Source organism: Haliotis rubra, unplaced genomic scaffold, assembly GCF_003918875.1.
Source record: "Haliotis rubra isolate DU_JTF1 unplaced genomic scaffold, ASM391887v1 Scf214, whole genome shotgun sequence".
Lineage (NCBI taxonomy): Eukaryota > Metazoa > Mollusca > Gastropoda > Lepetellida > Haliotidae > Haliotis > Haliotis rubra.
The window spans coordinates 1,065,206-1,090,596 of NW_025766159.1; the positions used below are offsets into that span (position 1 = coordinate 1,065,206).

Here is a 25,391-nt window from a genome sequence, read left to right on the forward strand (position 1 = left end):
GTACCACACTGCCCTGTTAACTAGGTCAAGTGTGTAATGGGTGACTGACATCCAGTGACTGCTGAGCGTGCGGTGCATGCATCTGAGGGGTCAGGAGTAAGACGTCTGCCAGGAAAACGCTGGAAATGGAAACCTGGAGAATGGAGACGGAGCGCCGGACGCTCTAGAGCTAGTGGACATCAGTGGTGTGGCAAGTATCTGGATGCTTGTCACAGGCGACGTCAGCGTTTGACCTGGCGCTTCATAGACAGAAAAAGGTGTGAAGATGAATAAGTAAGCGTAACTAGCACATTCATACATAGACAGGGGAAAACACGGAAAAGTGCAATGCAAACAGTGTGAATGAGGGCACTTATGAGATTCCCTGGCTTTACAAACTATACAGCGTGTGTCGTATAGAAACTGCAATATAGCAGACACCCCCAGCAAACACACGGTGAAAAAAACATTACAATAGTAATGGGGAACACACAGTGAAACATTATAATAGTAGAGTCGTTGAAGGGCAATTAGAAGTGATACACATAAAGGCAAGAATTTTATGGATGTCAACTTTTTAAATAAGTTTTCTTTTATGCAATTTTATGATATGCACAGTTACTTTTTTTCTGTTAGTATATGTAAAGATTAGACTGATCCTGTGGGTTCCAAAAGTGTTGATCTTGTTAATAAGGGTGACTTGTGTGAAGCAGATAACAAACATTCCCCAGCCAGGGCTAACAAAGGAGCTATACTTGATATGAAACAGATATAAACAAGCATTGTCACTAAGGTGACATAATCCCCCGCCACAAATGATCAAATCAAACTTAAAAAGGAATGAAAGTGAAGGTCGTAATTTAAGATGAAGTTAAATGTCAACAAAAACATGACCAGTCAACCTCTCTTGATATATTGCTCTGTAGTTGTTGAAACGCACAAATATTTTCAAGACTCACTTTGACCTTGACATGAATGTCTTAGTGTATGAAATATGCAAAATAGTCATAAAGAAAATTGCTTATTGAAAAACATTCAAGGGAAGTCTTGAAAGTCTATGAAGAAAATCCAGCGAACTGTTCTTGAGATATCTCGCTGACAATCTTAACATGCAGTTTAAGATGCTGAAATCTTCAAAGTGTCACCGTGACCTTGAAAATTATGTGAAGGTCACCAAAATCGACTGGAACTTGCACCTTCCCTAGATGAAGCTTGGTGTCATATATGAAGAAAGTCCAGTGAATGGTTCTTGAGATATCTCGCTGACAATCTTTACATGCAGGTTAACATGCTGAAATCTTTAAAGTGTCGCTGTGACCTTGAAAATTAGGGGGAAGGTCACCAAAATCGACTGGGCCCTGCGCCTTCCCTCGATGAAGCTTGATGTCGAATATGAAATCCAGCGAACGGTTCTTGAGATATCTCGCTGACAAGGGTAAAATGTTGAAGTCCCATTGTGACCTTGAAATGAAGGTCAAGGTCACCAAACCTGACTGGGACCTTTCTTTTACTGTGACGAACCTGAGTACCAAATATGAAAAGACTCCAGTCAACGGTTCTTAAGATATTCCAATTCGTACGTACTGACGGACGGAGCCTAATACTATATCCCCCACTTTGCGCTAAATACGCGGCAGGGGATAATAAAAAATAACTGTCATTCTAAAATAAGAGAAATCTGTATTGGCAATGTCTAGACAAAACATACATCCACTCTGTTATGTGTGTAAAAGCTTGTATTGCAGGCACTTTTGTGGCATATGGGTTTTAACGGAGTTAATATTCCCTGAGTAAGGTCAAAAGTCTAATTTTTTTACAGCACTGTCAATACAAATGACAACAGCAGCTTGGCTATTACTATCAAGGCCAACAGGTCATAAATGTGTCAGACCCTCAAACAGTGGTTTATCAGGTGGGATGGCAATCGTCTCCAAAGATGCTGTTTCTGTAGCTATAATTTAGACATCAAATAAAGTGTTATGAACCCACAGATGGATTTCTTTGTTTGAAAGGCAGATATCCTAATCAGAACAGTGTGGGACACTTGTCAAGAGAGGAGCTGGGCATGGTTCTTGTGAGAGCAAAATGTAGATTGAAAAAAAAAGAAAAGTGTCACTTATTTACACTTTATTCAATGCTGCATGTTAGCACTGCAATGGGTATGAAAATACAGGAATTGATGATAATAGCTCATGATAAAAGGAAGGCATATGGATGATCTCAACAAAAACATTATTGCATCAAAATAACAGTAATATATGTATAGTATGTACAACACTTGCCAAATTAACACACTCAAAGGTACAGCGTCACACTAAACAGCCAAAAAGTTCCTGATCACCCTGTTGCTACAGTCTACATGTCATGCATTCAAACCACATAAAGTGGTCTACAGACCCATCTTGTGCACACAATGCCTTCAAATCAACCTAAACTGATGCTGTATGAGACTGTAGTTACTTCTCTCCAACAGTAAATGAATGGTACTGTGGCCCTTTTAGCAGCTAACTATACTCATCAAAAGTTTAGACTCACTAGTGTAAATATAGACACTTACTTCAGTCAACTGTTCTAAACTAGATTTTGTAAAATATTACATACTGTTTAAAGGTACGGTTTACACATGAACTGATGTATTGTAAAACAAATTTGAACAGTTGAAAAGCTTATTGTCATGATATCAATAAATGATGAAACCCCGTGAAAATTGGCGAATTCTTAACATAACGTTACACCAATACGCAGCTGTTAACATGCACGATATTTGCACATGCTTTTCAGCAAATTTGATGCATGATCCTCATGCAATTCATCTGCATAAGGTTTGGAGTTAGTGGAGAAATTCATCTTTGGTGTAACCATAACATAGTGAGTGCTTTCAGTGAGTCTAAACTTTTGATGGGTAGTATTGAATGAAATTAAACATATCTTCATTGAGTAAGAACTGTTGCAAACATCATGACCTGGGATCAAAGAGAGAACTTTTAAATGAAAATGTGTTTGCTCCAGCACCCTGATGATAAACAATGCCTTCATACCTTACTACAGTCACATACGCTTACTACCATCTTGCTTGCACATAGTGCAAATATACTTGGCATCAATATGGAATACTGATATTTGCATATAAAACATAAACGTGCTTCAATAACAATTGGTCAATGGTCAATGTACATGGTTGTTCTCTTTGTCTAGTATGGAAGATAAAAATGTTTTCGGCAGGGTAAAATGATCACAGAATATGGTAAAATATCAATGCATGTCCTTTTATACATGGAAAAGATCCGTGATTGAGGCAGATCATCTCATTTTGTTCAAATGTAATATCTTAAGAGATCACAATTCTGAAATAAAAGGTCTGACTATTTTAAAAGCAACCCTCTTTGAGGTTATATTCAACTACACAAAACAAAGTACCAAAATAAGGGAACAGGTTGCCTTTCTAAACACAAACAAGAAATCTAATGTGTAGGATAAAATGTGCATGCATAAAGTTCTTTTTTTTTTAAATGTCAAGTGGGTTGAGGGGGAAGAGAATCCAAAATGTATAGTGTCAAGGAAATAAACTTCATCATATATGTAACTGAACAATAGTTGGATTAAGGCTGTGCCATGCATTTACTATTTCAGACATGCAATATTTAAACTCAAGAGGATCTATGTATTTTTGCACCGACTCAATTGTCACATTGCTGTACAAACAATACAGATGGCTTTGTGATATGTGACTATATCATACAACATCCAAATTAAGCCAACATACAGTAATTTCTCTAGAAAGCTCAAACAAAATATCTGCCAATAAGGTTTATGACAAGACAAAATGAGGACAAAAGCAATGTTATGGAGATTAACATTAGGTGGGATAATCTAAAACTATTTTCATAAGGTGCTGATTGAGGTAATGAGAGCCACTGTGTGAAGTAAGAAACACATGTGAGGATGGAACTACAGAAGGTCATCTGTTGGTTGCACTCAGGTCATTTGTCATAATGTTACACTCATCGTCTTCATCAATCAAGTAATGACTTGAGTCAGTATCTCAGGAAGCATCATTAACACAATAAACAATGTCAATGACATACATCAACCATTAACAATACTGTCCAGATTCATTCAACAACTAAGGATAAAAGAAGTAATAAAATATTCTTTGGCATAAGTTTCTTTTAACAATTCAATTATTTTTTAAATCAAACTTTTTAAGTATTAGCATAGTTATATTGTGGTAAGGTGGAGAAGTATTATCACAATTGTTTCAGACAACTGGCAAAACACAGGATTAACAACTAAAACTGCCCCATAATGGCCAAATATGTTCATAATATCACATGAACATAAGAAAAGTAAGTAGGTTCTTCCATCTTATCACAGTTTCATTTCCCAATAACTTCAGTGGCTTGTCAACCATGCTCCAAGAATTGAACTGATTCTGACTTCACGTACAATACAATTCCTTCCATGCAGGTACACAAATACCTCATGAATCGCACTGACAGATTTGTCTTAAGAACATAGAATTATGGTATGCTCATTGGCCAAACTACCAGGACATTCTCATAACAGGATTACCATACTGTTTCACCATTCCACACACATAAATGTAACAATGTTTATCATATTCTTATGCAATATTTCTGAAATTTGCAACTTTGCCATTCCTCAGCATTACCATGGTTACCACCGTAAACCTTTGACGTACAGCAAGGATTGAAAATACAAGCACTGAATTTCCTCCAATTGAGCCTAAAGTTGTCCTTATCTCAATATAATGTCAACTTTAATACATTTATCAACACTTCTTAACTGATGAGCTCAAAACATAAAAAGAACAAAGTCCAAAATGCAATAAAATGTCTGAACTCTGACTGGGATTCACTGAACTGTATCCCTTCTAAAATATCAATAATATTAAACGTTAATACAACCTTCCCTTCCATTCTGCTGTCCTTAGTTGGATAGGTTTGCATATGACTCAAAACAGATAAACAGAGTTACTACATGAAAATGTTTGTATCTTAACCTTGAATCAAGTGAATATGACCAACCCCTAAAAATAATAATAAGTCTCTTGCTGATTTCAGTCAGCCTTCTTCCTGACTACAAAGGTCTACTACCTTGCATGACTACATAATCCTCAATGTTCAGTATCACACGTTTCTAGGGTAAAAAATAGACTTAAAATATGTATTTTGGGTAAATGTTAACTTTCTGTAAGCACCCTTAGAATTATGTTCAATCAAGTGTCACTTTCTTAAACTATTTTTTTTGTAGAATTTAGAAATGTTTGACAATAAATCACACATAGTTGATAAGCAAATGTAAAATTCAGCAACTGAGGACATAAATCTTGTTTGGCATGCAACGTCTAATTACATAAAAGGCATGAAGCGAGGCAATATGCCCCACATACTCCACCTTACATTAATGAAGAACCAAAGCCTCAAAGCCAAACCATCAGACATATTTCTATATTTTGAATGGTTTCAAATGAAATAATGATAAACATACTACCAGTTCGGTAGACCAAATAAAAACAAAAGAGGCCTTCAATACAATTAACATTAAAGGAAAAAAACAAGTATGCACATTCCATAGGACAATACAACCTTCGTTGAGGATACAACCTGCATTCTGAATTAAATTGAGATATGCTCAATAAAATCTCTGATGGACCCCCCGATTTCTACAATCTCGATCAGACAACATGCATCCTTTACTTCTATAAGGTTCATGGAAATCTCTTCTTGCCTACTTTATTAAACTTCAGATGTGCATTTAGCTTTGAAATGAGAAGAATGCTGCAAGATGCGTAACAAGAAGACTGATTTTCTTCATCTGTACATGAGTAACAAATGGAATCAATCCAGAAAACATCATACATCAATAGTTTCATAGTCAGTCAGTTGACAGTAACTGAGGTACTTTTCTGTGAGATTATCTAAAAAAAAATGTAGCAAATTTCACTGATTGTGAAAAGGTACTATTTGTGTGGCCAAAAGTGAACTATCAACTGGACCATCCCTGATTATCCTTCCAGCAGCCACTCGTGATGACAGTAAATGGATAGTTCTCCATGGAAATGATAGCTGCCTCAATTATGTGAACAACTGGAAATTTTCATGTTAATTTTGATAGCTGCATGTACAGGATGTGACGACAAGTAGATGCAGTGACATTCTCATATGTTAGGCTGGCCTCAAGTCTGTCCTTTACCTCACATAGGGGATTTTATATGTTAGATTTCAGAAAGTGAAATAATTGAATAGGACTACTGCTATTTAACACATTCATGGCTTACCATTCAGTATTGCAGCAGCTCAACATCCCATTACCATCAAACATGTAATCAAATGGGCTTATTTTTTCTCTCCATTTTCTGAAAGGCAAACTGTGGACGCTCAGTACAGTTCAGTTGGTGTTTTCTCATTTCCTCGTTACAAACAGGATCAGATCTTACAAGTGAAACATGAAATGTTAATTAAAGGATCAACTTGTGAAACTCCAGAAATAACGTGTAACAGATAACTCACACAGACTGTCAATTATAAAGAGTAACTAGCAATACTTGAAACCATCACAAGCTTCCTGGGTGAGATTCTGTAACCATACATACATTAATACCAAATGTAATGTGAAATGCAACCACAAGGCATCCTGTACAGCACCTTTGTGTTTACATGTACAGTGTACATGAGGCAAGGGATGCTTCTGTACACCTGACATTCTGGTGACAAGTGCTCTAGAAAATCCTCTTGTTCCCATTGTTAAAGAAATAGTGTGTTGAAAACAGATTTTTAGAACACTTTGTTTATAAAAATGTAAAATGTCCTAAAACATATCCCAAACACTAAAATAGGCTTTGATTGGGAAATGAACATACAACTTCAAATAAAACTGATTTCTTTCTAAAAGATCTTTCTCACATCGTTAATATTCATTTTAAAAGATAAGGATACAAACGGGGAAAACAATTGTTTTGCTCATATGTAATTTATAGTCTTTCCTGTGAACTACGAAGCAACCACCAGTTCCTGCTTGACTGAAGTCAGACAAGAACAGAGTTCCTTCTTGGTCGTGATAGCACATCCAATTTGGATTTCTTGGGACTTGATAAATTAGCACTTTTCGTTGGGGTGTCTGATGCACGTCTCTTCAGACCTTTCCCTGCATAGTTTGCAGGGGCAGAGTTATGACTTCGTAACCCAGGTTTTGTAAGTCTCTTTGTAGGATTTATCTTATTGACAGGGCTGGACCTAAGAGACAATTTCACAATCCCTTTACTGGAACTTGCCTGTTTGCGCAGTCCATACTGGCCTCTGATAGTCACTTTAGCATCAGCTTTCTTTTTGCTTTCTGAAACCAACACACTTTTTTTACTTTCCTTAACATCAGCATGTACTGAAGACTCTTTTGATCTCTTTTCACCTGTCTTCTTAGTTTTCAGTTTCCCTCCAACTAAAGTTTGCTGTTTCTTTTTATGTTCTGTTGAGGTCTCTTTAACTTTCTTTCCCTCGTGAGTAAAATTGCATTCCTTTTTCTCTTTAGTCTTCTTCTGTGTACCTGGGAGATGTGCTGCTTTAGGCCTGGCATCCATTTTCAAAAAATGACCAAAACAATTTCGACTGGATGAAATCTCCTTACTGTGTGATGATTTTACATCTGTATTGAGATCAACCTTTACTGGCGTGCACTTACACTTCTGCCTTTGTCTACATCCTGTGCAACACAAAGAATTTGTAAATGAATCTTCATCTGATGATACAGTGATGATAGACACTGAATCATCAGGAGAGATGTGATCTCTTAAACCATCCCCATGACTAGAGTTCGGAAAGAATGGGCTTATCATCCTTTGCTTGCCAATTGAGCCCTGAGTAGGTATGTCAATTCTGAGAGGCTGACTGAAAGTCTTTTTAAAGAGTTGACGAGAGGAGACAGGACTAGATGAGGTTGATGAGGAGGGGGTTAGAGGTTCACCAGGTAGAGAAGGTGCTGCAAGTAGAGAATTTAGTTGAGGGAATCTATCCTTCAGGTTTGGGTTTTCCATGTAGTCATCTGTAAACAAAGAGGCAGACATTTTGGAGTACTTCTCAGATGCCTGCAGATTGCTACCCTTCATATGTTTTTGAGATGACTGTTTACTCGGTGACATGCTGATAAGTGTTTTCTCCTTGCTGGAAGAAAGATCTGACAACAGACTTCTATACACAGCTACCTTTTGCTGCAACACTTCAGCATTAGTGTCCTCAGATACAACATTGGCCAGGGACAGGCTCCTTTCTGGCTTTGGTGACTTGTTCTTCTTCCTCAAACCAAGCATTTTGTCAATGTCTTCAGAGAGGAATGTTGGTCCTTCAGGGAATATGCATTGAATTTTCTTTTGTTGACTCTCTTTACGACCAAGCCAGTACTTTAAACCTTGCTTTGACAACCTGCCTATAACAACTTTGCATTTGGGTAAAGATCTGGCCAGCAAACGACTCTTCTTATCTAAGCCTGTTTCCAGCCTCCTAAAATGCAATCGCCTCTGACGTTTTGTAAAGGAGTACACATGTACATGTGGTCGTTTCTTGATTTTCTTCCTTGGTTTGTATGTAACAGGGTATACATTTTCCTTCTTTCTTAGTTTCTCAAGGAAATGATTCTTTACAGGGGTCTTGCAGAAAGCCTCTGCATTAGCCACAACACAAATGCTAGATTCTGATTTCAGATGTTTCTGAATCCTCTGTCCAAGGAGTGAGGACAACTCAATGTTGAGTAGTGACTTTGTCCTGACGGGGAGGCTGCTTCTCCTCTGTGTCCTCGCTACTGCCACTGACCACACTGTCGGAATCACTGTGCTCTTCCTGAATCCGATATGACAGACGTCGCTTACACTGCCCCGAATCATCTCGACTCAACTGAGATATTAACAGTTTTGGTGTCTTAGGAGTTGTGGGGGAGACAGGTGTCTCTGGCTCACTGAAATCAATCTTAGCACAGTCAAGGTCTGTACTTTTTCTAGTTGATGCTCTCAACTTCTTGGCTTTAGAAACAGGAATGAGATGAAGCTTCTGTAGATAGCTTTCTAGGGTGGGGCTTCTTGGCGGAGTGACAGTAGTTGGGCTGGACGTTGGACACTTCACTTTAGACTTGTTACGTTTGGTTGCAGGAGGTGGGGTGTTGAGAGATTGTAACTCCTGTGGACGCTCAGTACAGTTCAGTTGGTGTTTTCTCATTTCCTCTTTATTAGAAAATTCCTTGTTACAGAAGAAACACACATAGATTTCCACGAACGGTTTCTTGCCACTCTTGATCAGGTCTGAAAGAGGCAGTAAATTAAACATGTCATTCAAGCCAAAATATAATTAAATACATGCAAACGATTAATTATTTTCTTTCTTGCCATTTTTCTGTATGCGTTAGTTTGTTCTGGAGAACTGCTGTGGCCACTTGTGTTCCATAATACCTATTATCAACTGGCAACTAATAGTGATGTCACTACACTGACATACAACAGGCAAATCAGAAATTATACACAAGAAATAACAGAATTCACATGGAATTATTCATATTCATTACCTCACATTCCACATACAAATTGTATTCATCAATTTGTAGAATAATTGCATCCTAAATGTCAGTAGTCACACAGAGTATGTGATGCTCAAAATGTTTCCTATTTGAAGATTCACAAATGATATATTTGTGAAATGTATAACAGAAAAAAAGTTACCTGGAGTCCTACATAGCAGATCTGAGCTATTGTTGGCACTGAAATTCTGAAAATACAGTTACAAAATGTTATTACACTAGTGATTTTAACATCATATATACATACTAAACAAACAAATTATTCTTAACATGGACATAAGATCAAATATATGGTCCTACTTAAAGAGTGAGTGAGTGAGATTAGTTTTACGCCGCACTCAGCAACATTCCAGCTATATGGCGGCAGTCTGTTAATAATCAGTCTGGACCAGACAATCCAGTGATCAACATCATGAGCATCGGTCTGCACAATTGGGAACCGATGACATGTAAGTCAGCGAGCCTGACCACCCGATCCAGTTAGTCACCTTTTACAACAAGCATGGGTTACTGAAGGCCAATATTCTAACCCGGACCTTCACAGGTCCCTACTTAAAGATCAATCTTTTACTGATTATTGATAACCAAAACTCTTCAATTCATACTGATAAATGGACTACAATGTCCTCAATTGTCGCATCATTATTACTACTTGACAATTCACCCTGAGAATGACATCCAATACCAAGTGGTTACCAGATGTTAACAGAGTGACTTATTCAGGTAAAGTGCTGAATGTGTATGTGATGCTCTTGCCTGTCTCCGAGACTGTCCATGAGCTACGACAGTCTTCCAATCATTGAGTTTGCCGGTGGACAGCAGCGACTCCTGACCAAGATGGTGGTAGCAGTTCCGCACAACCTTCTTCATAGCTTCAGTGAATGCTGCCTAAAACAGAGATGTCAGATATGTCATATAAATTGTCTTTATCCGAATTCAGTACACTGTGGCCTGTCCTCTTAATTTACAATCAAGTAGATACCGCATATTACAGTAGATAAGCTGATCTCATACATAAGTCGAGGTCCTGACTTGACCCTTTAAAATCAGTATCACAAGACTGACTGACTGACTGACTGACTGACTGAGTTTTAGTTTTACGCCGCTTTTAGCAATATTCCAGCAATATCACGGCAGGGGACACCAGAAATGGGCTTAACACATTGTGCCCATGTGGGGAATCGAACCCGGGTCTTCGGCGTGACGAGCCAACGCTTTAACCACTAGGCTACCCCACTGCCCCCAGTATCACAAGAAGACAACGTCATCAACATTCCCAGCAATGGTAAAATACTATGAATATGTCAACATGTTCTGACTACGTCAATTGTTACATTGATCTTGTGAAATCATATATATGTAAACTATTCATATACTAGCATGTTTGTATTAACAACAGGCTGACCGAGTGTTTGATGTACCTCAGTAATATTGATACTGGAAATAAAGTACTTGAATACCCACAAAGTAGAAGGAGAGTATTGAAAGGTTTTAAAGTTCTACTCTGGAAAGGTGCACTACCACGACTTTCAGTCAAAGTCAAACATGTTGCTATGGAAATGCAAAAAATATTTTATTCAGAAAACCAAAACTACCAAAAGGCACCAGTTCACTACCAGACTTATCTATGTGCAAAGTTTGGCGAAGAGATATTGAACATTTTTTTATGTTCTGCTCCGGAAAAGATAATAACCCCTGCAAAATGCATTGCTGGGGAAAAAATGGTATGTTCCGTAGATAAGCCCACCCATCAACATCCGCTCATCTTTTGCTTGTGATCAGTCATCGGAAATACAGTGTCAACAAATCCATACTGAATCACTCAAGTTAATCCTGTTGTCACACTATTTAAGAAATACAGTTTGTTCTACCCCCATGTATAGTTCAATAAAGTACATTTTGCCCTGAACTATAATAGTTAAAGTATAAGGACGCTTGCATCCGAGTGCTTAAATGTTATAATAGTTCAGGGCAAAAGGTACTTTATTATACTATACATGGGGGGAGGGCGAACTGTATTTCTTTTCTAAGATGCCAAAATTAATACACACAGGAATTAATCTAGGCAGAAAACAAACAGAACAACGACGGAGACGGAGACCTAAATTAACAATCCTCATTTAGGACAGTCTCTTCCAGTGACATGTCTGGCCCCGTAAACTTTACTGCCAAGACTGATTTTTTCTCGGATACATTTTACAATAATGCTCAACTTTATTTTGTCCTGGGATTCTTTCAGTTATCCCTTGCAAATTCACAAGCATTAGAAAGCCCACCTAAAATGATAACACATACTCCCAACAAATTTATTTCAGACCCAAGACTAATGCAAAACTCCTTTAAAGGCACTGTATCACACCACACTTCTCTAAAAATAAATGACCCGTGATAGGTACGGGTTAGAATATTGATCTTCAGTAATCCATGCTTGTCGTAAGAGGCGACTAATGGGATTGGGTGGTCAGGCTCACTGACTTGGTTGACAGTTCCCAAGTGCGCAGATCAATACTCATGCTGTTGATAACTGGATTGTCTGGTCCAGACTCGATTATTTACAGACCGCTGCCATATAGCTGGAATATTGCTGAGTCCGGCGTAAAAGTAAACTCACTCAATCACTCTAAAAATAAATAATGCATTTCTCTCAATAATAATAACTATCAGTGAAGCTACCATATTATTTATTCCCCCCATAATTTACACATTTAAATCAGAATATTAAATTAAAAAGCAAACACCGACAACACTGCATGCGACAGTTTTCGATGTACGGAGCAATTGTTTACATTCCATATATGGCAAGTGTTCTCTGTTTGGAAGCTGTTCGCCTCAAAGTTTCAATTATCGATTTCAGGCAAGTTGTAAGGGATACTAAGTCCTTTATTGCATCAATAGGAAGCTAAAGTAAGTGCATATGCCCCAATATATATAATATAGGCCCAAATATCGTCGAAAATGTTTGACATTGTGCCTTTCAGATCTTTAGAGGTAAAATAACACTACGTCACAAGGTCAAAAGGACAAACCCAAAAGGCGCTGAGATATTCTGATAAGGTTTGCTCTTTGGCAGGTGATCCACATCATGTTGCATATGAGGCCAAAAGAAATGGGACAGAATTCGGTCACATAAGTTTTGTAAACACCCAAATAACTTGCAAAAAAAGTTTCATGCAATATGAATTTTGAACAAAAATTCAATGAAAATCTTCCATTCTTACACAAAAAGTGAGGTCTGAAATAATGGCAAACAGGAACCATGTTCAGCAAGACATTTGAATTCTGGATCTTCCTTCTGTAACTAAAACTATTCCATACCCAGTACTGGTTCTTCAACAGCCAAATAGTCAAGAATATTAGCAACAGTAAAAGGTTTAAAATTTGAGCTACCACTTTGACACAAATCCTTACTACCAAAAGCTCTCTCTCTCTCTCTCTCTCTCTCTCTCTCTCTCTCTCTCTCTCTCTCTCTCTCTCTCTCTCTCTCTCTCTCTCTCTCTCTCTCTCTCTCTCTCTCTCTCTCTCTCTCTCTCTCTCTCTCTCTCTCTCTCTCTCTCTCTCTCTCTCTCTCTCTCTCTCTCTCTCTCTCTCTCTCTCTCTCTCTCTCTCACACAATAGCAGACATTTATGACTGGTCCACATAAACTAAATCTTCCTAGCTGACTCAGAAAAACCCAACAAGAAGACAAAGTCACCAATGTCCACCGCAACAGTGCCAACTTTGACATGGCAATACAATATTTATAAGGAAACAAGAAGACAAAGTCATCAATATCCCCCTCAATGGCAAAATACTCTTCATGATTATGTCTACGAGTTATGATTATGTCAAATATTTAGGTGTGTATATAGAAATATTTAGGTGTGTATATAGAAAAGTGGAAGGAGAGTATTGAAAGGTTTTTAAAGTTCTGCTCCAGAAAGCAGCACTATCACCAATTTCAGTCAAACTTGTTGCCATGGAAATGCCAAAAATATTTTATTCAAAATTCCAAAACTACCAAAAGGCACCAGTACACCACTAGACCAATCTATGTGCCAAGTTTGGTGAAGAAACATTTAACGGTTTTAGAGTTCTGCTCCGGAAAAGAGCACTACCACAATTTCAGGCTAAGTCAAACTTGTTGCCATGGAAACGCCAAAAATATTTTATTCAGAATTCCAAAACTACCAAAAGGCACCAGTACACCACCAGATCTATCTATGTGCCAAGTTTGGTGAAGAAATAGTGAACAGTTTTAGAGTTCTGCTCCGGAAAAGAGCACTACCACCAATTTCAGGCTAAGTCAAACTTGTTGCCATGGAAACGTCAAAAATATTTTATTCAGAATTCCAAAACTACCAAAAGGCACCAGTACACCACCAGATCTATCTATGTGCCAAGTTTGGTGAAGAAATATTGAACGGTTTTAGAGTTCTGCTCCGGAAAAGAGCACAACCACCAATTTCAGTCTAAGTGGAACTTGTTGCCATGGAAATGCCAAAAATATTTTATTCAGAATTCCAAAACTACCAAAAGGCACCAGTACACCACCAGATCTATCCATGTACCAAGTTTGGTGAAGAAATATTGAACGGTTTTAGAGTTCTGCTCCGGAAAAGAGCACTACCACCAATTTCAGGCTAAGTCAAACTTGTTGCCATGGAAACGTCAAAAATATTTTATTCAGAATTCCAAAGCTATCAAAAGGCACCAGTACACCACCAGATCTATCTATGTGCCAAGTTTGGTGAAGAAATATTGAACGGTTTTAGAGTTCTGCTCCGGAAAAGAGCACTACCACCAATTTCAGGCTAAGTGGAACTTGTTGCCATGGAAACGCCAAAAATATTTTATTCAGAATTCCAAAACTACCAAAAGGCACCAGTACACCACCAGATCTATCTATGTGCCAAGTTTGGTGAAGAAATAGTGAACGGTTTTAGAGTTCTGCTCCGGAAAAGAGCACAACCACCAATTTCAGTCTAAGTGGAACTTGTTGCCATGGAAATGCCAAAAATATTTTATTCAGAATTCCAAAACTACCAAAAGGCACCAGTACACCACCAGATCTATCCATGTACCAAGTTTGGTGAAGAAATATTGAACGGTTTTAGAGTTCTGCTCCGGAAAAGAGCACTACCACCAATTTCAGGCTAAGTCAAACTTGTTGCCATGGAAACGTCAAAAATATTTTATTCAGAATTCCAAAGCTATCAAAAGGCACCAGTACACCACCAGATCTATCTATGTGCCAAGTTTGGTGAAGAAATATTGAACGGTTTTAGAGTTCTGCTCCGGAAAAGAGCACTACCACCAATTTCAGTCTAAGTGGAACTTGTTGCCACGGAAACGCCAAAAATATTTTATTCAGAATTCCAAAACTACCAAAAGGCACCAGTACACCACCAGATCCATGTATGTGCCAAGTTTGGTGAAGAAATATTGAACGGTTTTAGAGTTCTGCTCCGGAAAAGACAAATGTGCACGGACGGACGGACGGACTGACGGACGGGCGGAGTCCATTTTAATACCCCCCGCAAAACGTGTTGCGGGGGATAATTACAACAGGTGATGCCACAGATCAATGATGGTCAACTTGGGTTACTTTAAAGTTTCGGGTTTTTCCAAATTCTTGTGAAAGTTTATAATTTTTAGATGTAAACACTAAGGCTGTTACGATTCACTCGCATATTCAGTGAATCGAACTGTAGCCCTTCATGAATTCAATTTGTTATTCGTGGCCACCAGAACCGAATATTCATGAATATTTACTATTTTTTTAAAGGTGTCCGTTTTACTTGAACCCTTATGTCCTTTTTCAAAATGAGATATGCAAGAATGAAATATGTACTAGCCTTGTAGTACCGCAAGTCATGTTAGTTTTCCAAGGCCGCACATGTTACTGTCAGCTATAACTATTAGATACCAAATTTGAGTGTCATGAGATCACTGGTTATTGATGTGACAAATTAACACTGTCAACTTGGGCATTCAATATTGTGCATCAATCACTTAACTTCAATATTGTATTCATGAATAATTATTTGTATTCGTTACCCAATATTCGTGATACGTATCATATTCGCCACATAGTGTATTCGTTACAGCCCTAGTAAACACTCATCCTTAACAATTCATTCTACTGTGGAAAATATACTTCAGTTTCTATGAATACTTATAATAGATATCATGACCTAGTACTTTCTTAGTCATTGATGTAGCTATATCATGTGCATTCATCACACACGGATGATTGTACTACTATACAATATATAATTGTCACAAATGTTGAAATCTTGACAGCATCGTTGTACTCTGTAGGTTCTCACAACTGTGCCCATAAGAGATGGTGGTCAGTGTATGGGACTGGGATGTCTCCACTGGAATGAACAGGCACATTAGTGTAAATGTGATCAAGTGTTCCACCATGGGTGTGAGTCGGTCCACTGATGTGCTGAGTGAAACCAGCTTCTTCCATGACTGTTCAGATCTTCTGTGCGCTGATTGAAATCTCCAAGTATAACTGTATCATCGTAGTGTATGGTGACATCCTCATAGTCACAGCCTAAGTCATGTTTCCATGGAAATGGCAAAAAATAAAATTCATGTTTGATGAAGCTAGCATGCATGGAGAGAGAGAGAGAGAGAGAGAGAGAGAGAGAGAGAGAGTGAGTGAGAGAGAAGGAAAGGGAAGGAAAGGAAATAAAGAAGAAAAAAAGAAGAAGAGAGAATCTATCTTTTCCTGACTGAAAACACTGTGAATCCTCCAACAAAACCAAACAAACTTTGTTTCAAATAATAAAGAGAAGAAGAAATCCAGAAAATTCTTTATGTTCAAAACCTAATGCCTTATCAAATGACCATTGACCTTGGAAGTACACAACAAGTCCATGATTCCTGCTCCCTTGCAAACTTAACAGAAGCAAAACCATCTTTTTTTAGGAGACCTAAACTTTTCCCTATAAGCCTTTGTTTCAGGAACCAATTCATAAACCTTCCAAGCTGCAGCTTTAACAGCCTGACAATTAGAACTCTCATTAATAGATAAAGTAGAATAAACTTCCTTGGTTTTACTCCTAAATATATTTGCAATAACATGGTCCAATAATGTTCAGGTCATTTTAATCTGTAAGCCACATTTTCAAAATGTAAGAGAAAAACTTTCAACATCATGTTCAGCAAAAGGTGGAGCAAGTCTAATCTGTTTGAAAGAGTAAACCATCTATCACCTGAACTGCATGACGATGCTGATAAAACAATGTGTCTGTGAGTCTCTTGGTTTCAACTTAATTTCTTTATCAGCATGAAATTCTAACTGTTTAATCTTAAATTATCGCTCTCATCCTTCTCAGTTTCAAGTGAAATTTATTTCTTCTCTTTCTCAGTTTACCATTATAATTTTTCTTTTTTAATGCCTAATTAAACATCACATTCTTCAACAACTATTAACAACTGGACTGCAACATTAACAAGGAATATGTCAACACAAATTACCCCAAAGTAAAAACAATTGAATCATACAAAACTGCCAGTACAAAACGCAATGGCAGTATGAAATATATTATTATTATTATTATAAGGGTATATATATAGCGCTATAGTCCATCCCAACTACATGCATGCCTAAAGCGCTTATGAAATACTCATACTCATACTTCTTGTGCTATATGATATACTATTGTAGCAGTAACAGACAAAATTTCAGTAATGATAACATTCACCTAGCAGTAACTAATGTCAAGCTTCCAAAATATCCAGGGTGAAAAAAATATCTTCAGTCAACCTCTGGTTTTGATGTCATTTGAGATGATAGCGGTAATTGCTTGCTCACTTACATAGTCTTAATAACATCCAGAAATTTAAATAACATGATGGATTGTTCTGTAGCTGTTCAAGAATATTCCAGATTGCGTTAAAACAGCAAATCGACTCGCGGCAACTATTGAGCCCTTGCAGCTGTATCACGCACACATCACTATGATCCCAAAATCATCAAAATATTTTCACTTCCACGTTAATGCTTGAAGAAGATAGTAATACATTCTGGGCAACTAATTTTGGAAAAATAAGGAAGCTATGAGGTTCTTTAAAATCGTAACAGAAATAAAACGATACATTTACAACATACCAATGTCACAGAACAATTAGTATGGATCTTGAAGTATAGTATATAACAATTCAGTGTTTACCGATATCCCAAATCCTGAAAGCAAAACTGGTTCAAAAGACCAGCCAGATGAGACAAGCCAGGCTGGAAGTTAATGGACTTAAGATATATGATTCTTAAGAAGATTAATGTATATATATTCAAGCACTTGAGACACCCTGAACAAAACTCTAAGCAAGCTGAATTACTTACAATATTGCTTACCTCTTTGTTTCTGCCTGTGGCATTTGACCAGAGGGGTACATCTGGTGGCCACCAGTGAGGTCTCTGAATAAGGCCTGGTGCACGGGTACTATCTCCACTCCCACTGACTACCTTCATCAGAGCAGGGACAAATTCTCGCAGCTGACCCTGAACAGACAGACAAGACAAACTTCAGGCACTGGGTAGACACATTACACAAAGACAAACAGCAGAGCAGAGCAGAGCAGAGCAGAGCAGAGCAGAGCAGAGCAGAGTAGAGTAGAGTAGAGCGGAGCATGGCTCATACGAGAGCCTGTTTGTAGGTACAAGATCATTATCCGTCTGTAATTACGGTTAATCATTACCTGCAAGTGCAATGTGTGAAATAAATTTAGTGGGTACTGTTGGTTTAGTTAACATTTGACTGTTTTCAACTGCCTGTATGGAACATTACATCCATTAGAGATGCTATAATTCACTCTTGTATTTGAACCATATCCATTCAAGAATTTAATTCATTATTTGCGATCACTAGAAGCAAATATTCATGAAATTTTAAAGAAAAGGCATGTTTTGACTTAAGTTTGCATGGCACTGATCAAAACAATATTGGCAAAATGTAATACATCCAAGCCATGCAAGTTAATAGCCAACCCTCTAATATCTTTATTATATAATATATGAATAAGAACTAACAACCAATTTTATGGCTCTGTAGAAACTGTATGTCACTAGTATAGTCCGTTTGGCTCAAAAGCGGACCGATGAATTGCAATCTAACTCAAAATTAATAAACATAACATACTCAATGAAACACTGATCATAATCAAAACGTCAGACCAACTCTGTGAGGTTTTTGCAGAATTTATGTCCTAAAAATAAAAATGTTTTTTAACGAACTATCATTAAAATATTGACACAGTTCACTATTTGTTACGAGGGAGGAGTGCAGACAAAGGGACAGTCAGGTGTGCGAGAAAGGATGGATACGGCGCAGCTAGGTAAATGAATCAATGACTTTGTCGGCACTTGTGCATGTGCTCCGCGTACACCTGGCTGTTCCTTTCTTTGCAGTCCTCCCTCGTAACAAATAGTGAACTGTGTCAAAATTTTAATGATAGGTTGTTAAACAACTTTTTAAATTTTAGGACATAAATCCTGTAAACAAATCACAGAGTTGGTCTGATGTATTGATTATGATCAGTGTTTCATTGAGTTTATATGTTTAGTAGATTTCGAGTTAGATTGCAATTCATCGGTCCGCTTTTGAGCCAAACGGACTATACCTGTAACCAAACTAATAAATAGCAAGACACTTTAATGCTTAGGCTTTTCTTCTTGGACTAAACACCATCATAAAATATAACAAAAAAGTTGCTGCTAAATTTAAACAAATAGGAGCATACAAAATATGTCAGTTTTCAAAATTTGTTTTAACAATTTGTCTGCCAGGATTACTTTGTTAAGAATTCAAGAAAAATCCATAGCACTGGCTGTATTCATTGCATGTACTATTTCGATAAGTTGGGTTTTGTCTTTTCATATCAGGTAAATGCAGCTTGAGGCGAGCCAGTTCCCATATCAGTTATGTTATGGACATTGGCTTATGTATTTGGTGGTGGGAATGCATCTCAACAGAAAACTTCCTCTGAGAAGATCATATGCACCATCTTCTAATTCATGCTCATCCTGTCATCAGTCATCCCAACCCTTATACTGCTTGCATCGACAATAGTCGCAAAAGCTTCCTGAATACATCCCAGATAAGGATTTAAATAGGTAAGTTTCAGCTTAACGATTTTAATCTCATAACTAAACAATAAGTACTCAAGAAAGTAATACAATTACTTGATCATGCATCAATACTTATGAGCAACAGTACACTTCATACACTGTTCAAAATGGGTTTATGTCTGTAACCCCAGCAAAATGGCACAAACTGGCCAACACAAAACAGCTACTATTTTGACACAAAAAAGACATCAAATTTATCTTTATTTTGGTATTATTTATGTTGCTGATACTAGCACACAGGCAGTGAAGAGGTTGATAAACCTACACCAAAAAGCTATGAAATTGCTGCCATCTTTCATTAGTTCCGGCGGCAACGAGTCATTTACATCAATTAGAACTGTATTAATATTACCTCCCTTGGAAATATTGCCCATGCCAAACAATATGTTGTGTAGGCAAACTCATCATTTCACAGTTGCTGTCAGTATGCGACTACGCATGATGAAAATAAGTGATATGTTTAATGTCCTGTTATAACATTGGTTAATAAAAATGAATTTTAATAGTTCATGAAGTGGAACACTTTTTTATGGATAGACAACTTCTTTGTTGCAGTAGTAGTTGCGACGTTTCGGTGTAGATCCTAACATCATTTGCTTGATAACGGTGTTAGGATCTACACCGAAACGTCGCAACTACTTCTGTAACAAAGAAGTTGTCTATCCATAACAAGTGTTCCACTTCATCATACCAGCTTCTAAATGCCACTTAAGGAAGATAATAGTTCATATTTGTGCTTTTCAAGTGTTTGGGGACAGAGGGTACCAAGGCTGTTTGAGTTCGTTCAACTGAGGAAGGGTCAGCAAAGAATCTGTAAGTGTATTACCTGTGTCATGGTATTGATTGAGAGAGGTGGGAGAGAAGGCACACAGGATTCTCTATTTCGGGATCGACTAGCTCGTGGGCTCTCCTCCAGTGCCATCTTTAGCTTGTTCTGTGGATCCAAAAAATATTGACATAAAAGTACTGCCATGGTTAATATTGGAAACTCAACAAAACCAAATCACAATAAAACGACAAAAACACCTGAAAGAAATTGCCATTATGTAAATGGATTAATCCAGGATGCAGAAATATCATATGCAACTAAGTCCCTGCAAGCCAAGTAACATACTGCCATCTAAAATTTGCAAAATCTGTTGTTACTAAAAATATATAACAAGTAATATTATCCAAGGGGTTGAAATTGGTAAATAAAAATTACTGATCTGTAATTAGTAAAACAGGTGTTAACTCAAGTTTGTGATCATTTAAAAGACACATGAATACAACTTGCAATACACTGTGCCTATAAAAATCCGGACAAGTGGAAATTGACGTTTCTATCTTCATCAACATGAGACCATTTTATAAATTTCCAGTTTGCCTAAATTAAAAACAAATGCAAAAATGTGAGCACGGCTCTCTAATACCCCCTTCGGTGACTCAACTTCAGCTGAACAACAATTAATAATGATTATTCTTTACAAAAATGTATGAAACTTTGCACTCCACCTTTCCTATAAACAAAGAAGCTGTTACCCAGATCTGCAAACATCCATTACATGATTGTAAAGTACAATTACTACAAATTCAATGTGGGGCTTATTACTGACTGGAAATATATCTTTCATAACCACACACACATGTATATAATCTGGTGTCATCTGGTGTCATGTCAAATACAACAAACAGATTCCTACAGACAACTGCAGCTAAGCAAGGTAGAAACAAAGGATTAAAACTTCATCCAACATATTGTTTGTGACCATGATATCTTATTTGAGAATGACCAGGTATGCTTGGCCAGTTTACATAGAGTATTTAACAGAGACCATACGCTTGGTAAGGGAGAGAGGCATGGAGAAAAACACTGAGGATTGTGAATTCTTCAAAAACAAACTCCTTACAAACCTGTTGATATTGACCACTGCACATAAGCAAGTGACACAAAGATTGGAGTGCCACTGATCATTGTATAGTGAGGTATACACTGTGGCAACTGCCTGGCTTTAAACAGCCAGGTGAACTATTGATCACAGACATAGAAACAATGGAGCTAAACATTGAAAGCTTGCCAGCTCCATCAGTGAGAATGTTTGAGAACTAACACTAAGCTCAATCCTCCCATACTTCAAACAAGGGGCAGGTTAAACTGGGCCGCTCAGATGAAACAAATGTACATGTTTCAATGTCCGGAGTAGGACAGGGAAGAAAAATACAACATTTCTACAACAGTCTGAAAACTGAAAAAAGCTTTAAGTTTTTAAATAAACTTACTTTTTGTTCTTGTCATTCAACTTTCAGTTTAATCCAACACAAAAGGAGTTTGAAAGCACTCTTCCCATATTCATACCAGATGCATCACTTCCTCAAGGCTATCGCCAGGCCACTTCTATCATGTATTAACAAGATTATATCTTGGACAACACTGGCCTGTTGAGAATATTTATAAACCACTTTATTCTCAAAACACTATTGACTTTGGGCCACTGAATCAAGGTAGGCTATCTCCCAAAAGCATTTTTACAATCAATATATGACTAACCTTTCTACAAATATTATGATAATTAGACTCTGATGGGCTGGAGTACAGAATACTGCATACCTTACACAATATTGTTGAGGAATGTGCACTTCTTTTGTTAAACTAAGCACAGACATTGAGCTAACAGTCCTGAGAAAATAGAGTAATTATCTGCCACCACTAATCAGCTGAACCTGGCACAATGATGCCCAATAAGATTTTAAGGATTTTTTAATGTAAAACATCTTGAAGATGGAAGACAATTCGGATCGTATAACAAAACTACCATAATGATTTCAGATAAAATTCCGTGCTAATTGCAAATGGAGCATAGGGTACAAATTCTGAGAGCCTCTTCTATACAGCAAATATCAAACAACAATGATTCTGTTACTCTGTTTCTTGTTTTATGCTGCACTATTCCACCTGTCTGACATTAAGCCTATACTTCAGTCTGACCCATTGAGGTATGATAACAGGAAATCACAAAGTCCTCAAACCTGACCATTCAATCCATCGGGATGCTTCTTATGACCAGCAATAATAATTTCAAATTCTTACAATTCCTTACACGAGTACAATGTGTGAAGCCCAATTCTGGTGTCCCCTGCCGTGATATTGCTGGAATATTGCTAAAAGCACTGTAAAACCATACTCACTCAAATTCTTAAATGTTACTTTTTTCCCATAAATTTTGTCATTGTCAGTTCACCAGGAAATAACTGTTCTACCTTAGATCACTAATTTGAAATAATAACATTTCATTACATTACATAACTATCACATATGTATTTGTCTATACTTATGTCAAAACAAGTGAGTGAGTGAGTGAGTGAGTATGGTTTTATGCCGCTTTTAGCAATATTTCAGCAATATCACGGCAGGGGACACCAGAAATGGGTCGAAACAAGTGAATAATTTGACAAAATGCATTAGTATCTATTTAGGTCAGTCAAAGGAAGCAGTTCAAGAAAACACTCTTTGACAGCCAGGGCTCCCATGACCATCGTTACAATTAACCTGACATGAAATTCAAAAGTGTGGCCTAATTATTAACTCCCTGAGGCAGAAAATAAAAGCTGAAAGTAAACTATCCCATCAAATAATATCTTATCAAAACCATGTCACGTCCAATATTTGGTGATGGGAAATGTTACTTCCTGCTTTGTATTTTGTGATTACCTTGAAAACATGGACAGTTCTTTTTATCCTTCACTGCAGTAAAGTGACTGCACAACAGAAACATTGCAAGCACCAAATACTACAGTTTTACTGATTAATAGGCCAAATTGGTTGGATGAAGGGGCCATATTATATTGTGCAAAGTTTAGAAGCATACATGTGTGTAGATCAGTGAGAGCAGAATGCACGGAGATGCACAGACAGCAAGTTTTGAGGCTTTCCCTCCCTGGCCCATGTGTAATACTGGACATGCCATGCCCATATCTCTGTATGTAAGTTAATAATGTTATTACCCAAATTTAAATCATCTTTATCTCAGTATACAAAACCATGACTACAAAACAACACCAATGAAATGGTACAACATTGTGTCGAGCGACATTTCATGGCAAATTCTCAACTCTGCCTCGTTATCTCCTGCTTGTTAAATGTTTGACTGAGCACAATACTTGAAATACTTTGCCCACAATTTGTACCCACGAATAGGATGTGTGCATCATACTGAAGATGACACAACATTTAATTAATTTATTTAATTGCGCGCCGATAAATATCATTTCTCAGTTACTGTTTAGTAATTACTGAATTACTAAAATAATTAAAAAATCATTTTTCATATTCATTCTATTTCAACCAGGGCAAAAATCAGGTGAAACATGATTAAAATCAGCTTTCTTTTTCAGTCAACTTTTAAAGTAAGTAATCTGATTGGGTGTATTATCCTATATTTCTTATCTTGTGGGAATTTATTGATACATGAATTTGTCTCGAAGAGTGATTTGAGTAACTGTAACTCTGTAAGTATTTTGATAGTGCCCCGTATCTTCAACAACAAACCCACCCCCCACTCCCCCAACTTGTACAATCTGATCATGATTTGTATTTAGTTCAAAATAGTTGTAAAGCTGCCATCATTTTTCATGTTGGTCCAGGACATCAGTACTGAAAGTAATTTGCATACATATTGGCAGTAATTCAAAATCTAAAGGAAACCTTTCACATTCCAAAGCTCATTATTCAAGTGACCTGTTCTTCTTTGCACAATGTCCTGTACTCAAGCTATCTGACACCTTGGACATGCTATCTTCTCTGTGATTGCACAATGTCCTGCACTCAAGCTATCTGACACCTTGGACATGCTATCTTCTCTGTGATTGCACAATGTCCTGCACTCAAGCTATCTGACACCTTGGACATGCTCTCTTCCCTGTGATTGCACAATGTCCTGCACTCAAGCTATCAGACACCTTGGGACATCAGAGGACCAGATAAGCTGCGTATCCGGGTAAAATACGCATAGAAAATTTCCAACTACGCACTGAAAAATAATTGTTGCGTACCAATTACGCATCTAAAATGTTAGATACGCAAAAGGTTTAAAACAAATGCGTACGGAATATATTTATAAAAATGAAAAAGACATCGATTGCTATCAAGTTGTACTGTTTTTATAGGACAAGTGTTGTACTTTCAGTATAGGATGAGTGATTTTTTATGAAATCATTTCCTTTATATTTAACTTGGTTTTGATTAAGTATGACATAAGGCAAAACATACCTGCTTAGTAAACTTACTCAATGACATAATACTTAGGTGAGTAATATGACTGAAATACGCACATATTTGAAAGCAGTGGGTAACGGAAAATGAAATACCCACTCAACATTCATAATACCCACTCCCAAAAAATACAGTGGGTACAGTACCCACATAAGCTAAATCTTATCTGGAGCTCTGGACATGCTATCTTCTCTGTGAATGCACAATGTCCTGCACTCAAGCTATCTGACACCTTGGACATGCTATCTTCTCTGTGAATGCACAATGTCCTGCACTCAAGCTATCTGACACCTTGGACATGCTCTCTTCCCTGTGATTGCACAATGTCCTGCACTCAAGCTATCTGACACCTTGGACATGCTATCTTCTCTGTGATTGCACAATGTCCTGCACTCAAGCTATCTGACACCTTGGACATGCTATCTTCTCTGTGATTGCACAATGTCCTGCACTCAAGCTATCTG

General features: G+C 37.4%; 1 protein-coding gene and 1 long non-coding RNA gene across 2 annotated transcripts in view; one reads left to right on the forward strand and one right to left on the reverse strand.

The window, feature by feature from the left end:
• The first annotated feature begins 1,113 nt into the window (after positions 1-1,113).
• On the forward strand, positions 1,114-1,376 carry LOC124276832. The gene is made up of 2 exons (XR_006898672.1): positions 1,114-1,148; positions 1,317-1,376. It is a non-coding gene; the product is annotated as an uncharacterized LOC124276832 (long non-coding RNA).
• Positions 1,377-6,421: 5,045 nt separating this feature from the next.
• Positions 6,422-25,391, reverse strand: part of LOC124276849 — a 28,699-nt gene continuing 9,729 nt past the window's right edge. Inside the window, 6 exon segments of the mRNA XM_046712500.1 lie at positions 6,422-8,756; positions 8,758-9,283; positions 9,698-9,743; positions 10,312-10,443; positions 17,907-18,053; positions 20,506-20,613. Coding sequence (XP_046568456.1) covers positions 7,028-8,756; positions 8,758-9,283; positions 9,698-9,743; positions 10,312-10,443; positions 17,907-18,053; positions 20,506-20,613 — 2,688 coding nt within the window. The 3' untranslated portion in view covers positions 6,422-7,027.